Source organism: Heterocephalus glaber, unplaced genomic scaffold (assembly GCF_053883595.1).
Source record: "Heterocephalus glaber isolate CG9 unplaced genomic scaffold, H.glaber_assembly_v1.0 deba00001497, whole genome shotgun sequence".
NCBI lineage: Eukaryota > Metazoa > Chordata > Mammalia > Rodentia > Bathyergidae > Heterocephalus > Heterocephalus glaber.
Genome location: NW_028258320.1, coordinates 12654266 through 12673130, shown reverse-complemented (window position 1 = coordinate 12673130; position 18865 = coordinate 12654266). Strand labels below are relative to the sequence as shown.

At 39.8% G+C, this 18865-nt stretch overlaps 1 protein-coding gene across 45 annotated transcripts in view; it reads left to right on the top strand.

The window, feature by feature from the left end:
- Lrmda (leucine rich melanocyte differentiation associated) overlaps window positions 1-18865 on the top strand; it is a 1370443-nt gene that overhangs the window by 492134 nt on the left and 859444 nt on the right. The window contains exon 1 of one of the 45 annotated variants that reach the window (XM_087185391.1): window positions 835-6632. The exons of the other annotated variants lie outside the window; for them this stretch is intronic. Within the exon in view, the coding sequence (XP_087041517.1) occupies window positions 6631-6632 (2 nt within the window). The 5' untranslated portion in view covers window positions 835-6630. Of the gene's footprint in view, window positions 1-834; window positions 6633-18865 lie in introns of those variants that run through there. 45 annotated transcript variants of the gene reach the window in all.

The window sequence follows — 18865 nt, the reverse complement described above, 5'->3', positions numbered from 1 at the left end:
GGTGTGGAAAGTGGATTTAAAAATATGTACACATGTGTAGGGAAGGAGGTGGTGTGGAGGGGCATGGAAGGGAGCCTTGTGATCTGGGAATCATCAGAGCTGGGTCATTGTTTGCTACTAGCTATGTAATGTGGACAGTTTTCTTCACTTCTGCAGAGTATAATGTACTCATCTTTAGAATGGCAGCAATTGTGGAGGAGGACTCTGAATTCCCTTTCTGGTAGATAATGCCAGGGTGAAGTATTTATCTAGACATGGTCTGTGGGTATGAGTCTATTTGTATGTATAGGCAAATATCTAGCAAGTGTATTCACATGTATCTCTGAGAGTCCCTGTCTTACTCCATTCAGACTGCTATAACAAACTACCATAGACTTAAGGTTGGCTTATAAACAAATGAACTTGATTTCTCATAGTTCTGGGAAATTTAAGATCAAGGTGGTGGCAGATTTGGTGTCTGGTGATGGCTGACTTTCTGGTCCAGAGACAGCATCCTCTCCCTGTGTCCTTACATTGTCAAAGGGATGAATAAGTTGTTTGGGGTCTCTTTTATAAGGCTGTTAATTGCATTCATGAAGCCTCCGCCCTCCTGATCAAACTCATCCCAGGAGGCCTTTTTTCCTAATACCATCACTGTAGGGGTAAGGAGATAAGTATGAATTTAGGGGAAATATAAACATTCAGAGCATAGCATTCATTTAGACATAGTTCAGTATTTTATTCAGCAATTACTACTGTATTCTAATATTTTATTTTGATTAATTTTCATCCAAATATTGTTTATGGCCTTAATTCTCAATTACAAGTATATCTCAATTACTTAGATATACTTAAATGTTATAAAATCATTATTTTGTTTCTTGGGTAAAAACTGTGATACTTAGGTGAAGAAAGAGTCCTAATACACATAATGTTGCCGTGGAACCAGTTCCCGGTTTGGGGAGTGGTAAGATACTTTTCTTCAGAATTTTTCAGCCTTAGACAACATTTAAACTATGATTGTATTTTTGCTGAATTTGTTGAAGAGAGATAAATAATTAAAAAAAAACACTTTATTTTATTTATGTGAAATAAGGTGCGAGGAAAAGCTTCAGCAGATGTATCTTAATTTGTGAATACTCCACTCTAAATGAAAAATGATTTTATTTTAAGCTAAGAAACTCCTTTTAGATAAGCCTCAAAGGGAAGTTAGCTTGTTAAAAAGAATGATCCTTTTTGGAGCTGTGTTGTACCACAATTCCTCTTCCCATTCTAGTAGCTTTGGGACCCTGGCTTGGACAGAGTTAGCCCTAGGCCCTGTGTCACGCCAACCATGTGGCCATTTTCATTTGCATTATCTGGGCATGTGAAACTTCAGAATGAAGCTGGCTCTGTGTTGAAAACAATGTTCCCAAATCTCAAGTGTGTAAACCATGAAGTTTCCAACTTTCATCAGTGAGATAACCTTTTTAGCAGTAGAAATGAAGTGGGGGGAGGACCAGGTTATAAATGAGTTGGATCTGGTATTTGCAATAATCTTGGGGCTATAATGGTTTCTTATGACTTTACTTCCACCTGGGGCTGTGGAGAAGGCATATAAGGAAAGTATCCTCTTTAGATTAAACATTTTCTAATCAGCTTTATCACTCATATTTGAATTTATCTTATTGGAGGAAAATGCCAATATATTAGCAGGCATGTATGATACACAAGGTGACCCTACCAACTTAATGACATAATACATTATCCTTAATGAAGTCAATATCTTGTCTTTTAGCTGTCTGTCTATTGGGGCGATTAATTGTAGTGTCATTAAAGTTAGCTCTCTTTTCATTTGAGCTTGACAAGTCGCATAAAACTAATGTTCTTAGTTATCAGCTACTGGAATAGGATGGAGGATGGAGGAAATTGTAGGACAAATAAGGGGGTACTGCTACAGCTAACTTGAAGGACTTTTTCCAATGACTGTTTCTGTAGGTTTCTCCTTACCCAGGCTGTCTTATTAGTTGAAATGCTGGTCCAAGGAAGATCACTTTGATTTAGCTGAGGTTTAGATATTGAGAAAAGAAGATGCTGCTGGAAATGGCACCCAGTTCAGGAGATTTTGAGCCAGTTACTAGCAGGAGCTTGATTATCAAAAGGGTCTGTACACTAACCTAAATTGCCCTCTTACCTCCTGAACCAAGGTATGTGAGTGGCTAGTCTGAGAGAGGATTGATAAAGGCCAGTTGAAACCATATTTTCATTTAGCTTTGAAGGTTTTCTAATTTAATGGGCTCTCTGGCAGGAGGGAGCATTGAAGGTGGGGGAAGGGATGCATATTTCCAAGCCACGCTTTGCAAATTGTTCTAATAAACACCAGCTAATCGTGGGCAATGTCGGAGCCATAGCGCCTGGCCCAGCGCTAATTGTGAAGCCAAAGCATCACTCCCTGGCTTCCCCCTACCTTGGAAACTACCAGACAGGATGGCTGTAATTTACAGTGTGTTATCTTTGTCTATAGCGGCAAGATGATATGAAGTAAATCAAGGTACGAGTAATGAAAGACTGAGAATTTATTCCTTGGAGCACACTTTAAAGTGTAGTATCTGTTATAGTGGCACTGCCTGAAGACCCTGAAATGAGACTGGATGAAGGGCAATAAAGCAGCATAGAGGCTCATGTTAATGTTGTTTGTCTGAGGTTAGTAATTGGGTTCCACTGATGAGTTGTGTGAAGACAAAGTGAGAATCCCAGCTAGTATTGTAAATCTTACATTGTTGGAACAAGAAGCAATCCTAACAAATATTGATCCTCTTCGTGCCCAGAGGCGAGGAAGGAAGCTGCGAACTGCAGAGCACTGGCTTGTTTCAATAGCACCAATTACCTTAGTGAAACCCGCGCTCTGCATGAAATCCCATGGTGGCCGCAAATGGTGAATTAGCTATGATTAGGCTTTTTAGATGAATCCCCCCAAAATCACACTGGCTTAGCATTCTGTCTCAATTATCTTTGTGGTCCTGAAAATATATTTTGTGTGAAGCAATGCCTTCCAGTTGTTAGAGGCCCTGGACAGGTGTGGGTGCCAGATACAAGCTCGTGTCCAGCTACTACTTTAAACACAGAGGGCCAGAGTGAATCCCCTGGAATTTGCCCACTGGACTTTGCTGAATGGCACCAAGTTTTGGAGCTCACACCCCACATGCCATGGAGTTTGTTGTTGGGCCTTTTTTGTTGTTGTTGGTGCCTATGTATGGTAAATCCATGTCCTGAAGATCCTTGAAGAGATGATCTCAAGAGAAGAAAAGACATCTCCAACTCTGGAGTGGTTGGGGATGACTTCCTGTTCTTCCTTTGTTAATGTTAAGGCCTTCTAAAGATACAGGCTCACTGTATATGAATGTAGGAACTCTTCTTTGGACTCTTCCTGAGTTCTCATTGGGCTACATGAGAAGAGAGTGTTGATAAATGCTAGGGGGTCGCCTTCCACTTTGTTTCTTCCCAGGAGATAACCATGTGTTCTCAGCATCTCTTGGCAGCTTCTCTCTCCCCCACTACCTGAGGCTGTGAGTTGCAGTGATTATCCACAGAGATCAGGTCTTGGTGCTCTGCACAGTGGGCTCTGCTGGGAGAATGGCCTTCACTGGGGACCTCAGAACACTTGGTCTCAGACATGACATTGTGACATATTTGTTCCAACATATGTGGTTGAGCAAAAGAAAGAAGTTAAGTCCCCTAAAATCTGGCAGATAGAGAGCAAGGGTTTGAATAAAAAGAACCATACACCTTCTAGAACTAAAACTGGGGATTGGATACCTTTCCAGTTTCCATGGCATAGTAATTAGGTAATTAATTCCATGTTTATCAAGTGCCTAACATGGTGCCAAGCAGCAGTGTGCATACCTAGTTGAATTAGATGGGTTTTGTACTCTAGTGGCAGGTGGTAATGGTAGTGGTGATGAAATAGAAAAAAGATATAGACAGTTGCTGATGTGAACTGTGAAAAACATGGCTAGAGATATTGGGGAAGTAAGTGGCTTGGGGTGGGTGGGTTTCTTTAATGAGATGATCCAAAAAAGCCTTTGTTTTCACATTGCACACCAGGCATCTGAAGCCAAATGTTTCTCCTCCACATCTCCAGCCAGACTTTTTTTTTGGTGCTCAGGATTGAACTCAGGACCTTGGGCCTGTGAGGGAGGTATAGCACCACTGAGCTAAATCCCCGGCTCAGCCAGTCTTTTGATATCACACTCTTCTGAGGACATTGGAAATGTCTTTGGCCCCGCAGGTCTCGTCTCTGTACATTTTCCAAGGTCTGGCTTCGCTGTCTCCTCTGTGAAACCATTCTGGTTTTCCACCAACTAAATAGAAGCAATTGTGCTCAGAGTTCCCACGTGACATCCTGTCTCTGCTGCACCTTGGCACCACACACTTGCTGTCTTGTGCTGTAGAAGCTGCCTGTTCATCATATCTCCATGCCTTGCCTATGGGATCCTTAAGCAGAAGAGCTGTGTACCTGAAACATCTTGTCCCTTGTATTCCTCGGCGGAGGCTTGTATGTCATAGATGTACCATAAATATTCATTCAGTGAAATAATTAGAGAAAAGCTAGGAAAATTTATAGTATGTGCGTGGTAGGGGGAGAGTTTTGAAATAAGTCTGGAGTTTGATCCGATGTGTATAGAAATGCCTCAGCGAAATAGGCCTTACCATTGTGGAGATATTTCACTGAGCCAGTGTGTTATATCCGAATGGACTGCTGATGTCTGCCTGCCTCTCCAGGCAACAAACACATTTTGGAGAGATTGTTAACTTCAAGGTTGTAATAAAATCTTTACCACTCTGAACAACTAGTCTTGGTGTCTACTAAGGGGGAACAAAGAAGCATGGAATTCTCTTGGTGAAAATGGTTTGACAGTGTTTAAAAAACCATTGCTCTGCAATTATCAATAAGCCTAGCAAATGCAGACTAGCTGCTTTATGATTGGATGGAGCCCTTTGCCCTTGTCATGGGGCACGGCCACTTGCAGCCAGCATGTGTGCTTGTGACCCAGCTCTTGCTCTTCGTGACAAGGAGAGGGGAGAAAGCGAGTCCATTGCCTGTTGGCCTCCTGAGACACCTCTGAGGATTAAATAACTAATGACTATAAAGTGCTCCGTGAAAAGAGAGTGCTCTATAAAGTGTTATTGTTGAGGCTGTTAAAAATGGAAAACGACTTTTAATTTAGAAAGAGAACACTCAGCGTAAAGAGGGGTAGCTGTAAAGCTTTTATCGCCACTTTGCTTCTGAGGCTTCTTACCCATTGGTGTTGGCACTGTGGTCTGCTTGCCCAGGGGCTGTCTTACCTGCTCACTGGGCTTAGATGCCAGTGTCCCACTGTCCCATCGACATTGCACCATCCTGGTCTCCTTGCTGTGCTGTATCCTCTTGTGCAGAACTGTCCATTGATTGGCATTGGCTTGCCTGTTGATTAGAATTTAGGGGTCTTTTCCTGAGAACCAGCCACCCTGGAGTGGAAGTATCCTGTCATTTGCTAGCTTTAGCAAGTCCCCAGAGCAGCCACACACACATACCACATACCACTTATAAAAACTGAGGACTAATGACAGCCACACCATATGAACAACATCGAGGCCATCCTTCTGTTTCTTAAGGACCAGAATATATCTCTTCCTGTTTGTTGAGTATATTCAGTTTTTACTCCAAATTCAGAATGTTACCAACTATCCCTAGGCTTCTCATTCAAGTTCTGTTTTCTTTATGTTATACTGATGTGGTTGAGAGGTTTAAAATATATTATTGTACCTCTGCAGTCTGTATTATTATTTTATGATTTATGTATTTTGAATGTTTTTAATCATAATGTGTAGGATTTACTTGGGGAGGTCTTTTTTCCTAACATGCAGTGATGCCAGTCTGATTTCCTTTCTGATTTCTTTATTCTTTGGCTTCCCTGATTCCAAGTACTTTGGCATCTAACCCTCCCCAACAACAAGCAGCCCCTTCAAGAAAGGAGCCCATAAACTCAGTATTTATCATGCAAATGTGATGTGTTTGCATTTTTATAACCATGCTAAGTGCTGAGTGTTCATTTGTGCCACCTCACCCCAAATGCCTACCCCAAGACTGGGCTGTTTATCATGCTCTCATCTCCTTCTCAAAGCCTGAACAAAGAGCTTGGGACCAATATAAACATGTTCCCTTTCATTGAAGAGGAAATTATTATCATATATTTTTGTAATAACCAATAACATTTCAAATTACTCACATTTATGGCTTATCATCTAACTTATGCTTAACCCCTACTCTTCATGAAGCTGGTGATGACAGGCTCGTTAGTTAACCATTTGTGGGAAGTTAAGGGGGATGGAAATCCACATGACCAATAATTAACCAGAGAAGCAATTTATTTCTGAAGTTGAGGTCATAAACACCATGCTTGCTTTGTGCTTCCTTGGTAACAAGCAAAGTAAGCCCCATTGGTTTAACAGTGATGCATTGGATGACTTGGCCTTGATAGACTTCTTACCGATGATGTGTTGAGTGATGAGGGATGCTGGTTGCACACGCTGGATCTTCAGGCTCCTGGTCTGTTCCTGAAGGTGAACATTTGAAGACACACAACACTGTTAATGGATGGCCATTGAAGGATCACAGAGGCATTCCTGTCTATGTAAGTGTGTGTTCTGACTGTGGTTTTCAGTACCCTCTTGTTTGAGGCCCCATCACTCATGAGTCTGAGGCCAAGTGGGATATGAATTACTGTGATGCTTTAAATTATGTGTTTAGATTAGCTTTCAAATCAACTCACTCACTTGGAGGAGAATCTCGTAAGAAGGAATGGGCCACTGTGTTCAGGCCACCTTGGTCTGCAAGAAGCATAGACACAAGAAAGGATTCAAGGAAGTATGGTTCCAGGATGCTTCTTCTTTAATTATGGGATGCAATTAAAGCACTATGAATTGGATGGCTTACCAAAAGCACTCACTAATATGTTTAGCAAAAAAATGAATAGAAGACTGGTCTTTGAATTCATTTTCCTTTAACTACTTTGAGGATTATCCCTTTAAAGCTCAATTTTGTTACTAAACCATCCCACTAGAAATCTCCTAGCTCACTCTTACCATGAGCTTTGTAGACCCTATCTCATTTAATCATCGCAAGGACTCCGAGATGAAAGTGTTGTCTTCCACATTTTACAGATGAAAAATCAAGTTCAGAGAGCTACAGTGACTTAGGCCATGTATCCTAGGCCATGTATCTGTAAGTTATACAACCAGATAGTTAATTCTAAAACTCATTTTCTTAACTTCTGTACTTCACTCTCCCTGTGTCATTAGGGAGAAATATATCCCAAACAGGTGGCATTATCATGGACCTCCTGTCTGGTATGTAGTCAAGAATGCTAATGGATTTGCTGTGATATATTAGATACTATACTTGAGACTTGGTGGTTATTGGGATATATTGTTTTATTAACTCAAATCAAAGACTTCCTGGATGATTAACTACTCAAAAGTATTTGTAACATATTGGTACTAAGGGATAAGAGATTGGCCAAAGTTATTTAGCTTCATAAAACAATAATGCTGAAAAGAACTTTAGATAGTTTTCTAGCTCAGGAGCTGCTACATGCCAGGTATGCTCCAATAACCTCACATATACTTACATCATAATCACACACTGCAGTGTTAAAACTTTGCCTGAAAAGCAAAAATCTTTAAAAGAAATTGAAGACAAAAAAGGAAGTACAAATGGTCAATAAATATATGAAAGAATGCTCAGTATCTTTAGCCATCAGGAAAATGCAATTGAAAATGCAAATGCAAAAAGCATTGAGAACCCATTTCACCTCAGAATGGCTATTATCAGAAAAAACATGCAGGCAAGCTTGTAGAGCAATAGGAACTATTAATGACAATATAAATTAATATAGCTACTATGGAAAACAGAATGGAAGTTCCTAAAAAAACTAAAACTAGAACTATCACATGGCCTGGCTATACACTCCTAAGTATATATCCATAGGAAATGAAGCAAGCATACAGAAGAACACTGTTCACACACATAAAGAGATGGAAGCAGCCTAGGTGCCCATTTACAGATGAATAGATAAAGAAAATATGGTATATGTACACAATTGAGTATTATGTAGCCACAAAGAAGAATGAAATCCTGTCATTTGTATGAACATGAATGGGATTAGAAGACATCTTGTTGAGTGAAATAAGCTAGGCACAGAAAAACAAATATCACATGTTTTCTCTTATATGTGGAAACTAAAAGCACAAACTAATGATGATCCAGAAATAGTAGAGGTACTATTAAGAGTATGGGAAGAGAGTCTAGTGGGAGGGGAAGAAGCAGGTACAGAGGAGGGTAGGAGAAGGGAGAGGTGTGATTAAAGCTCAGCATATCCATGGAAGAAAACATGACAGTGATACCCACTGATGTGTGTACTTAATATATGTTAGTAATAGTATTAAAAAGAAATTTAATGAAGAAATCAGCCTTAACATGTTACTACATGTTTGCCATTTCCACAGATCTGCATTTTTTTTGTAGAACCAAAATTTTACCTGGTAAGGTCTTTTTCTAGCTAGAAGAATTTCTTTGAATTTTTTTTTATTATTAAGATTTCTGGTAAGGTCTTTTTCTAGCCAGAAGAATTTCTTTGAATTTTTTTTTATTATTAAGATTTCTGGTAACAAATACCCCATTTCTACCTATCTCAAGCTGTCTTTATATTGCCTTCATTTTTGGAGAATACTTCCACTGGCTATAGAATTCTGAGTTGAGTGTTGTTTTAACAGGGTATTCCATTATCACTGGCTTCCTTTGTTTTCATGAGAAATCAGTTGTCTCTTTTTAATCATTGTTCCCCTGTATGTAATATATCTTACTTTTTCTTTTAAGATTTTTCCCTTGGCTGGGGATTTAGCTCAGTGGTTCCGCCGCCTACCTCGGAAGTGCAAGGTCCCGAGTTTGATCCCCGGTGCAAAAAAAAAACAACAAAAAAACCTTACTGGTTTAAAAAATCATATTGAAAGAAGGGAAAGGAGAAATTATGAGAAAAGAAAAAAATGGAAACAAAGTCTATGTAAATAGGGAAGGGTGCAGGGGGTGAAGGGCGCACAGGTAATGGGGAAAAAATAAGAAAAAACCCTGATTTTTCCTTTGATTTTCAGAAGTTTGACAGTAATGTTCATAGATACAATTTTTGTTGTATTTATGTTCTGTGGATTTCTCTTAAGTTTCTTGTATCTACATTTTAAAATTTTTACCAGATTTTTAGAGTTTTTGTCATTTTTCTTTTATAAATACAAACATATTTTTATATATTTACTCATATAAATGCATGTATATATTCATATCTATACATATACATCCCTATTCTTTTTCTTTTATCCTACGGTGTTCTAATTGTATGTATGTTAAACCATTGAAAATTGTCTCAAAGGTCATTGTTTCTCTGTTTATTGTTTATAAAATCTTCTTTCCCCTCTTTCTGGCTAGGTAATCTTGGTTGCTCTACCTTCAAAGTCACTGGCTTTCTTTTTCCTTGCTCTGTTTTTCTGTTAAAGTCATATCTAATATCTAATTTTTATTTAAAATACTGTTAGTTTCCAAATACTTGTTAATTTCTACATTTTCATTTGGTTCTATTTTTACTTCAGAATTGAATAAAATTCTCCTTACAGTCTGCTCATTCATGATAACTGTCTTTTCCCTTAAGACCTTGGTCATACAGATGACAGTTAATTTTTTTTTATTAAATTCTTTTATTGGTACATTGTAGGTATACAACACAATTACATTTCTCATTGGGAATTGTACCTTTACATAATGCGCCTTGGTTCTTATTTTTTCCTCATTCCTAGACCTCCCTTCGCCCCCTCCACCCTTCCCTATTTACAAAGACTTTATTTCCATTTTTTCCATTTCTCATCATTTTTCCTTTCCCTTATTTCCTTTCCCCTGCCCCTCCCACTACCCCTACCCCTTTGGACCTTTTCTTCCTATTTTACATTTTCAATTATTCATTCTAATCATTGGTACATTTTGGGTATACAATATAATGACATTCATCATTGGAAATTTGCACCTTTACATAGTCTCTCTTGGTTCTTATTTTTCACCCTTGCCCAGCCCTCCCTTCAACCCCTCCAGTCCTCCATATTTACAAAGATTTTGTTCCTATTTTTCCATTTTCTCATATTAATCCCATTCCCTTCTATGCTTTCCCCTAGCCCTCCCACTTCCTTCCCCTTTGCCCCTTTTCTTCCTATTTCACATTACCTATTATACATTTTAGTCCTTATTTACACTTTCAGTTTCTCACACCAGAGAAACTATTAGGTATTTATACATGTGTGTCCTATTTATTTCACTTAAGAGTATGGCCTCAGTGTGCATCCACTTAGCTATAAATGTCTCTAATTTCTCATTTTTTATGGCTGAGTAGTACTCCATTTTATTAAAAAACCACATTTTCTTTATCCAGTCTCCAGTTGATGGGCATTTGGGCTGTTTCCAAGTTTTAGCTATTACAAACTGTGCTGCTATGAACATGGGCACACATATATCACTGTAATATGATTCTTTTAATTCTTTGGGGAAGATCCCCAGCAGTGGAATAGCGGGGTCAAATGGGACTTCCAGTCCTAGTTCTTTGAGGTATCTCCATACTGATTTCCACAGTGGTTGCATCAGTCTACACTCCCACCAGCAGTGGAGCAGTGTCCCTCTTTCCCCACAGCCCCGCCAGCATTTGTTATTGGTTGATTTCATGGCAGCAGCCAGTCTTTCTGGGGTGAGGTGGAATCTCAGTGTTGTTTTCATTTGCATCTCTCGAATGACCAGTGATGTTGAACATTTTTTGATGTTGAACATTTTTTCATGTATTTATTTGCTATTTCTACTTCGTTGTCTGAGAAATGTCTGTTCATTTTAGATGCCCATTTTTGGATTGGGTCTTTAAATTTGGAAGGTCTGATCTTTTTAAGTTCTTTGTAGATTCGAGATAGTAGACCTTTGTCTGAGGAAGAGCAGGTGAAGATTTTTTCCCACATTGTGGATTGTCTCTTCACACTGCTGGTGGTTTCTCTTGCTGTACAGAAGCCTTTTAATAAGAAGAGATCCCACTTGTTGATTGTTTGTGCTAGTTCACGGGCAACTGAGGTTTTGTTCATAAAATCTTTTCCTACAACGATGTCTTCAAGGGTTCTACTTAACCTCTATTCCAACTGGTTCAGAGTTTCTATTTTAATATTTAGATCTTTAATCCATTTTGATTTTAGTTTAGTGCATGGTGAGATATATAGGTCTAGTTTCAATCTTTGGCAAGTTGAAGCCCAGTTTTTCCAGCACCATTTCTTAAAGAGGCTATCTTTCCTCCAGTGAGGGTGTTTGGCTCCTTTATCGAAGATGAGATGGCTGAGTGTGTCTGGCGTTGTTTCTGCATCTTCTAATCTGTTCCAGTGGTCCTCAGGTCTGTTTCTTTGCCAGTACCATGCTGTTTTTATCACAGTAGCTTTGTAGTAGAGTTGCAGGTTGGGGATTGTGATAGCCCCTGCCATGTCTCTGTTACCTAGAATTGCTTTTACTATTCTGGGTCTCTTCTTGTTCCAAATGAATTTTTGGGTTGTTTTCTCAAGGTCCATGAAGTATGCTGCTGGGATCTCAATTGGAATTGTATTAAATCTATCTAGCAGTTTTGGAAGTATGGCCATTTTCACTCTATTAATCCTTCCTACCCAGGAGCAGGGGATGTCTGTCCATTTTCTGATATCATCTTCAATCTCTCTTTTCAGAGTGCCATAGTTTTCAGAGAAGAGGTCTTTGATTTCTTTCGTTAGGTTGATTCCTAGGTGTTTCAGTTTTGTGGATGCTATTGTGAAAGGAATTATTTGCCCTATTTCTCTCAGTGAGTCTGTCATTTGTGTAGAGGAAAGCTATTGATTTTTGTGTTTTGATCTTGTAACCAGCTACTTGACTGAATTTGGTTATTAAGTCTAGAAGACTTTTGGTGGAGTTCTTGGGTCTTCTATATAGAGTATCATGTCATCTGCAAATAATGATAGTTTGACTTCTTCATTACCTATCTTTATTCCTTTTATTTCTTTCTCTTGTCTAATTGCCTTGGCTAATGTTTCCAGAACTATATTGAACAAGAGTGGTGATAGTGGGCATCCTTGTCTTGTTCCTGATTTTAGTGTGAAGGATTTCAGTTTTTGACCATTTAGTATGATATTGGCTGTTGGTTTTTCATAGATGGCTTCTATCAGTTTGAGGTAGAGACCATCTATTCCAATTTTTTGTAGGGTTTTTATCATAAATGCAGGTTGGATTTTGTCAAATGCTTTTTCTGCGTCTGTGGAGATAATCATATGGTTTTTGTCCTTGGCTCTATTGATATAGTGTGTTACATTGATTGATTTTTGTATATTGAACCATCCCTGCATCCCTGGGATGAATCCCACTTGATCTGGGTGTATGATCTTCTTGATGATCTTCTGCATTTTATTTGCCAGTATCTTATTAAGGATTTTTGCATCAGTGTTCATTAGTGAGATTGGCCTATACTTCTCCTTTTCGGTTGGGTCTTTCTTTGCTTTGGGGATCAAGGTGATGCTTGCTTCCAGGAATGAATTTGGGAGTATTGCTTCCCTTTCAATTTCATTGAAGAGTTTCAACAGTAGTGGCAGCAGTTCCTCTCCACATGTCTTGTAGAATTCAGCAGTGAAGTCATCAGGGCCCGGCCTTTTCTTAGTTGATAAGTTTTTAATTACATTTTCAATTTCACTGGTTGATATTGGGTTGTTCAGAATTTTTAGGTCTTCTTTGTTCAAATTTGGTAATTCATATGTATCTAGGAATCTGTCCATTTCTTCTGTGTTGTCCATCTTAGTGATGTATAGGTTCTGGAAGTAGGTATTGATGATCCTCTGGATTTCTGCTGGGTCTGTTGTAATTTCACCCTTTTCCTTCCTAATTGCATGGATTTGGGCCTTTTCTTTCCTTTTTCTCATAAGGTTGGCTAAGGGTTTGTCAATTTTGTTGATTCTTTTGAAGAACCAACTCTTGGCTTCATTGATTTTTTTGTATCGTTCTCTTAGTTTCCATTGCATTGATTTCTTCTCTGATCTTTATAATTTCTTCTGTTGTATGAGCTTTGGGGTTGTCCTGCTCTTCTTTTTCTAGAAGCTTGAGGTTCAGCATCAGGTTGTTTAATTGGGCTCGTTCTGTTTTCCAAATATGCGTATTCACTGCTCTGAATTTCCCTCGTAAGACTGCTTTCATTGTGTCCCATAGATTCCGATATGTTGTATTGTCATTGTCATTTAATTGAAGGAACTGTCTGATTTCTTCTTTAATTTCCTCTGTGACCCATTGGTTATTCAGAAGTGTATTGTTCAATTTCCACATGTTTATGAAATTTTTTGTTTCTTTTGCTATGGATCTCCAATTTCATCACACTATGGTCTGATAATATACAGGGGATAACTTCAATTCCTTTGCACTTACTTAAACATGTTCTGTGTATGAGTATGTGGTCTATTTTGGAGAATGACCCATGTGCAGCTGAGAAGAATGTGTATTCTGATTTTGTGGGGTGGAAGATTCTGTAAACATCTGTTAAGTTCATTTGTTCAAGAGTTCGATTGAGTTCTAGTATTTCATTACTTATTGTTTGTCTAGTTGATCTATTTATGACAGTGGGGTGTTGAGGTCCCCCACTACAACTGTATTAGTGCATATATGGCTCTTCATGTCCGTTAGTATTTGTTTTATATAGTTGGGTGCACTAGAGTTTGGTGCATAGATATTTATGATTGTCATCTCTTCCTCTTGGATTCTTCCCTTTACAAGGATGTAGTGTCCTTCTTAATCTCTCTTAATTAGTGTTGGTTTGAAATCTACTTGATCTGCCAAGAGGATAGCTACTCCTGCTTTTTTTCAGGTTCCTGTCACATGGAGTATTGTTTTCCACCCTTTAACTTTCAGTCTATGAGTTTCCTTTTGAATGAAGTGTGTTTCTTGTATGCAGCATATTGTTGGATTTTGCTTCTTGACCCATTCTGCCAGTCTATTTCTTTGGATTGGTGAATTGAGACCATTAACATTGATGGTTATAACTGAAACGTATTGACTTGTCATTGCCATGACTTTTTCTTTTTGTTGGGTTCTCCCCCTTTCCATTTAATTTCTTGTCATGCCAGATGGGTTCATTCTGCTTTGCTTCCTGGGGTTGTGATCCTCAATGTCTGTTCTTAGGATATTGTGTAGAATTCTTTGGAGTGCTGGTTTGGTTGGTATTCACGAAGTTCCTAAGGTGCTCTTTGTCATGAAAGTATCTTATTTCTCCATTAATTTTGGAAGATAGTTTTGCAGGGTACATCAATCTGGGTTGGAGGCTGTTTTCTTTTAGGGCTTGGAATATGTCACTCCAAGCTGTTCTTGCCTTGATGGTTTGTGTTGAGAAATCTGCTGTGATTCTGATGGGCTTTCCTTTGTATGTGATTTGTTTCTTTTCTCTGACTGCTTGGAGAACTTTGTTCTGCTGATTTTCTGGAATCTTAACAATTATATGTCTGTGTGTAGATTTTTTTTGATCAAGGCTATTTGGAGTCCTATATGCCTCACTTATCTGTATGTCAAGCTCTTTTGCCCTGCTTGGGAAGTTTTCTGCCATTATTTCTATGAAGAGATTTTTTATGTCATCTCCACTCTCTCCTGTTTCTTCATTGACTCCAATCAGTGTTATGTTATTTTTCTTTGCATCATCTAGCAGCTGCTGGATTGATTTCTCATGTTCCCTTATAATTTTGAAGCAATTTTTCTTTTCCTCCTCACTAATTGCAATCTTATCTTGTATATCTGAAATTCTGTCCTCACACTGGCTCATTCTGCTGTGTAGACTTTCAATGGAGTTTTTCATGTCCTGGAAATCTATTTGCATCTGTTTTATGGGTTTCATATATGTTGGGATTCCATCATGTTCCTCAGCTCCTCTCTAGATTTATTAATCATGTCTTGCACTAAGGGCACAATTTCTCCTGTTATCTGAGAAATTATTTCTGATTTCACTTTTTCCAGATCCCCTTTTGGTGCCAGTTCAGTGGGTCCAGGTGGTTGAGTATCAGAGTGTTCCATCTCATTTCCCTTTGGGGTTGCTGTAGGTGATCTGGGAGTCTGGTTTTGAGACTTATTTATGTGTTTTCTCATTTCGACTGGGGGGGTCTGTTGGCACCTGCACAGATTACCTCCTCTGAGCTGGGAGAGGTGGGCCAGGGGCCAGGAGCGGCGATAGGGATGGTGGCCCAAAAGCCCTTTCCTGTGGGCTGGGAGCAGCGGGAGGGATGGTGGCCAGGAAGCCCCTTCCTCTGGACCAGGAGCAGTGGGATGGTGGCTCAGAAGCCCCTACCTCTGGGCCGGGAGCGGTGGTAGGGATGGTGGCCTGGAAGCCCCTTCCTCTGGGCCGGGAGCGGTGGGAGGGATGGTGGCCTGGAAGCCCCTTCCTCTGGGCCTGGAGCGGCGGGATGGAAGGTGGCCCAAAAGCCCTATCCTCTGGGCTGGGAGCAGCGGGAGGGATGGTGGCCGGGAAGCCCCTTCCTCTGGACCAGGAGCAGTGGGACGGCGGCTCAGAAGCCCCTACCTCTGGGCCGGGAGCAGCAGGACTCAGTACTGTGTTCTGGTGGTCTGGTATCCTTTGTGCCTTTGTAGTGTGGAACCAGGTGGCTGTACAGAGAGGAGCGGGGGCAGGGGGGGTCCAATGGATTGTTGCCAGGGCGCGGGCTGATTTGGCATGTTACCCGTGGCTTGGGACCTCGGTAGGGCGTGTGCAGATCTGCCTGTCTGCAGCAGGCTGATTCGGCGTCTTCTAGATGACAGTTAATTTAATGTTTTGTGTATTAATTCCAAAATCTGTGTCATCTCAGAGTACTGTCTACTGACTTAAAACTATTGACAATGGGTCATGTTGCCCCATTTCATAGTTTGTTTAGTAATTTTTTTGTTATATCTTGGACATTGTGCATGATACAGTGTATAGACCAACAGACTATAGTTCTTGGTGTTGCCTCCTGATTCCTCTTATTTTGTTTAAAGCATGCTGAGATTTTTGTTCTAGCAGGCAACTAACTTGGCTGAGCTCAAGTTATAAATTCTGACTCCCCTTTGGGAAACATCACCTGAAATCTCTGTTTATTTCTTTCTTTCAGAATTCCACTTGTTACTTATTTTTTAGTGCCATAATCTTACTAACAAATGTACAGTTCAGAAGCATCCAAGAATTTAGTTGTAGAATTCTTTGGTTCCTTATCCTTTGTCATTTTCTCCTCTCTGAGATCTCTCCTTCACTTTTCACCTGCTGTGTTAGTGGTGATATCCCTTCTCAACTCTCCCAGCCAATAAGATGATAGATTCCTGCTTGTGTTTTAGCCACCTTCCCATGCAAACTTTTGTTAAGGGTCATCTTCCATCTAGTTTCTGTCTGTTTTGTGCTTCTTTCCAGCACCTTCCAATAGTAGTTTTTCTTCAAACTTCATAATTCTTATATAGGGAGTGTTTTGGCCACCACAAGCTACTCTGTCATTACTGGAAGCAGAACTTCAGATTTTTTTACAAGAAACCATTAAGTAGGATTTTTTGTGCGTGTGTGTGTGAAATATCCTATTTATTATAGACAGATACATTGATTTAAAAATACCTTGTGTGGGGTAAAAAATTCATGTCTATGGGCCAGATATGACCCTTGAGCCTCTAGTTTGCAAAATCTGATCTAGTTCAGCTCACTATTCAGAGAGTGTGTGACTTCACTGAGGTCATCTGGTATATATCACTGCACATTTGGAAGTAGAATGAAGGTTTCTGAGTCTCAGTAAGTCTATCTTCTTTTGGGCCCAGTTAATGTTTCTTTGTCTACCTGCTACAATAGGTAACTGCTTGCTCTAAATTGGATAGAGTTTACATGGGAGATAGCAGACAAAAACCCTAGCAGAGAGTAGACAGGCAATCAGGCCAGCTGCAGAAGCAAAATCACAGCAGGCCATTACTAGGCTGCTTTCTTCTCTTTGACTTGGCCCACTAAATATTTTTGGCTCAATAAGGACAGATAGATAGCTGCCTGGTGGGCTGACTCAGTCCTTCCAATCCAGCTCTCCTCAGATAATTCTAGTATTTAAGGTTGCCAACTCTCCCCGTGCTCATGTGACTACTTGATATTCTAATCCAAAGCATCATCACAGTGAAGAACTTTTCCCTGTACTCTTCCTGCCCTTAAATGTCATTGTCACTTGTACAAGTAGACGTGGAGCATGTGGTTGTATTTGGGGCTTTGGGATAGTTCTCTCATAAATGGCAGATTTAGGATCAGACAAGGAATTGGTACATCAGCCATAAATCCTGTGACGGATAATGGCAAATTCATCTGGCTGCTGGCATTTGATTTGTGGTTGTGTTAAAGGTCTCAGAACCTCTTAGAGGAGTATGATGAGAAAAATATGGTTCAAACTGCCCATCCTACTTCCTTGTTGAGTGCTGGGTACTCAACGAGCAGGCAAATGGGAACATGAAACATTTCAGCTTCCAGTTCTGGTCCTTTTCCATTTTAAAATATTAGTAACTTTGTCTTTAAACCTGAGTTTCCCTTTCCTAAGCTTATTTCATCTTTTATGGTAGATATATCCTTCTCTTTGTAGACTTATTTCTTCATGCACTTTCTGTTTTACTTCATACTTTTTTTTTTTTTTTTTTTGGTTAGGATCTCTGTCCCTAGCCAAGAGGCTCGTCTTAGGAGGAGAACTGATGTCATCCACAGAGCCCTATTGTGATAACATTTCAGAGTTGGAAGAAACTTCTCAAAACTTCATGTCACATAGGAGGAAACAGGCTGAAGTAACTTCCTAGCTCCCCATCAGTCCAGTGCTTTTCCTTAACTCAGTGGATCCATTTAACTGTTCATGAAGATAAAGCCAAACATTTCCTCTGGTGTAAGAACCCTCTTTACCCGAAGGCAGGTGATTACCACACCTTCTCCTGCCCTTTATCTTGGTATTGTACTGTACTAGTTTTAATCATGTGAAATGTCAGTATTTGACCAATTGAAACCTATACAAATATCAGCTTTATAAGGTTCAATCTAATGCTTAAGATTTGACAAACATTATGTGTTGATTTTCAGAAGCATCATCTTCTCTTTGGGAGATTATTGATTTGGAAGGTTGGCTGGCTCAGGTGACTGGAACATGGAGTTGATGACCCCAGATCACAGGTTGGAAGATGGTGGCCGTTTCTGAGGTTACCTCTTTCCCCATCCCAATCCACAGGCCTCACTCCAGGCAGCTGTCACAACAGCAGTGTTCCAGAAGGGGTCATGTTTTTTCCAGATAATGGGCTTTGAGTACTTGGCAAGTACCAACTACCAGAGTAAGACATAGCTGATGCCCATCATGGACTACAAGGGTAATGTGGAAGGTGAAGTAGCCTTAGATGCTGATGAGCCTGACTGTGAGTCTTGGATCCAGTCCTTTTCAGCTGGCTCTGACATTCCATGTTTTTTGTTTTCTTATCTTTAAAGGGGGAGTAAAAAGAACTTTCATCATAATTTGTGAAAATTAAGCAACCTACTATGTAAAGGTACCTGGCTAATGCATGGCACATAGTAGGGATTCAGGCAATAGCTCCTTTTAAAAGCACATATGCATTTGGTCGTTTCAGACTTCTAAGTGTCACCTTTGATCCTGCACAGCACTTTGGGTCAATTCATAGATCTCTGTCCTCTGCTGTCTCTTCTGGAGAGAACTGGTTGTTTCAGTGTTCTCTGTAGATAATTGGATTCTGTAGATAAAGTTTATCCTTATACGGAGATTGCATTTTTATTGAGGTCATTGATATCTTTAGGGA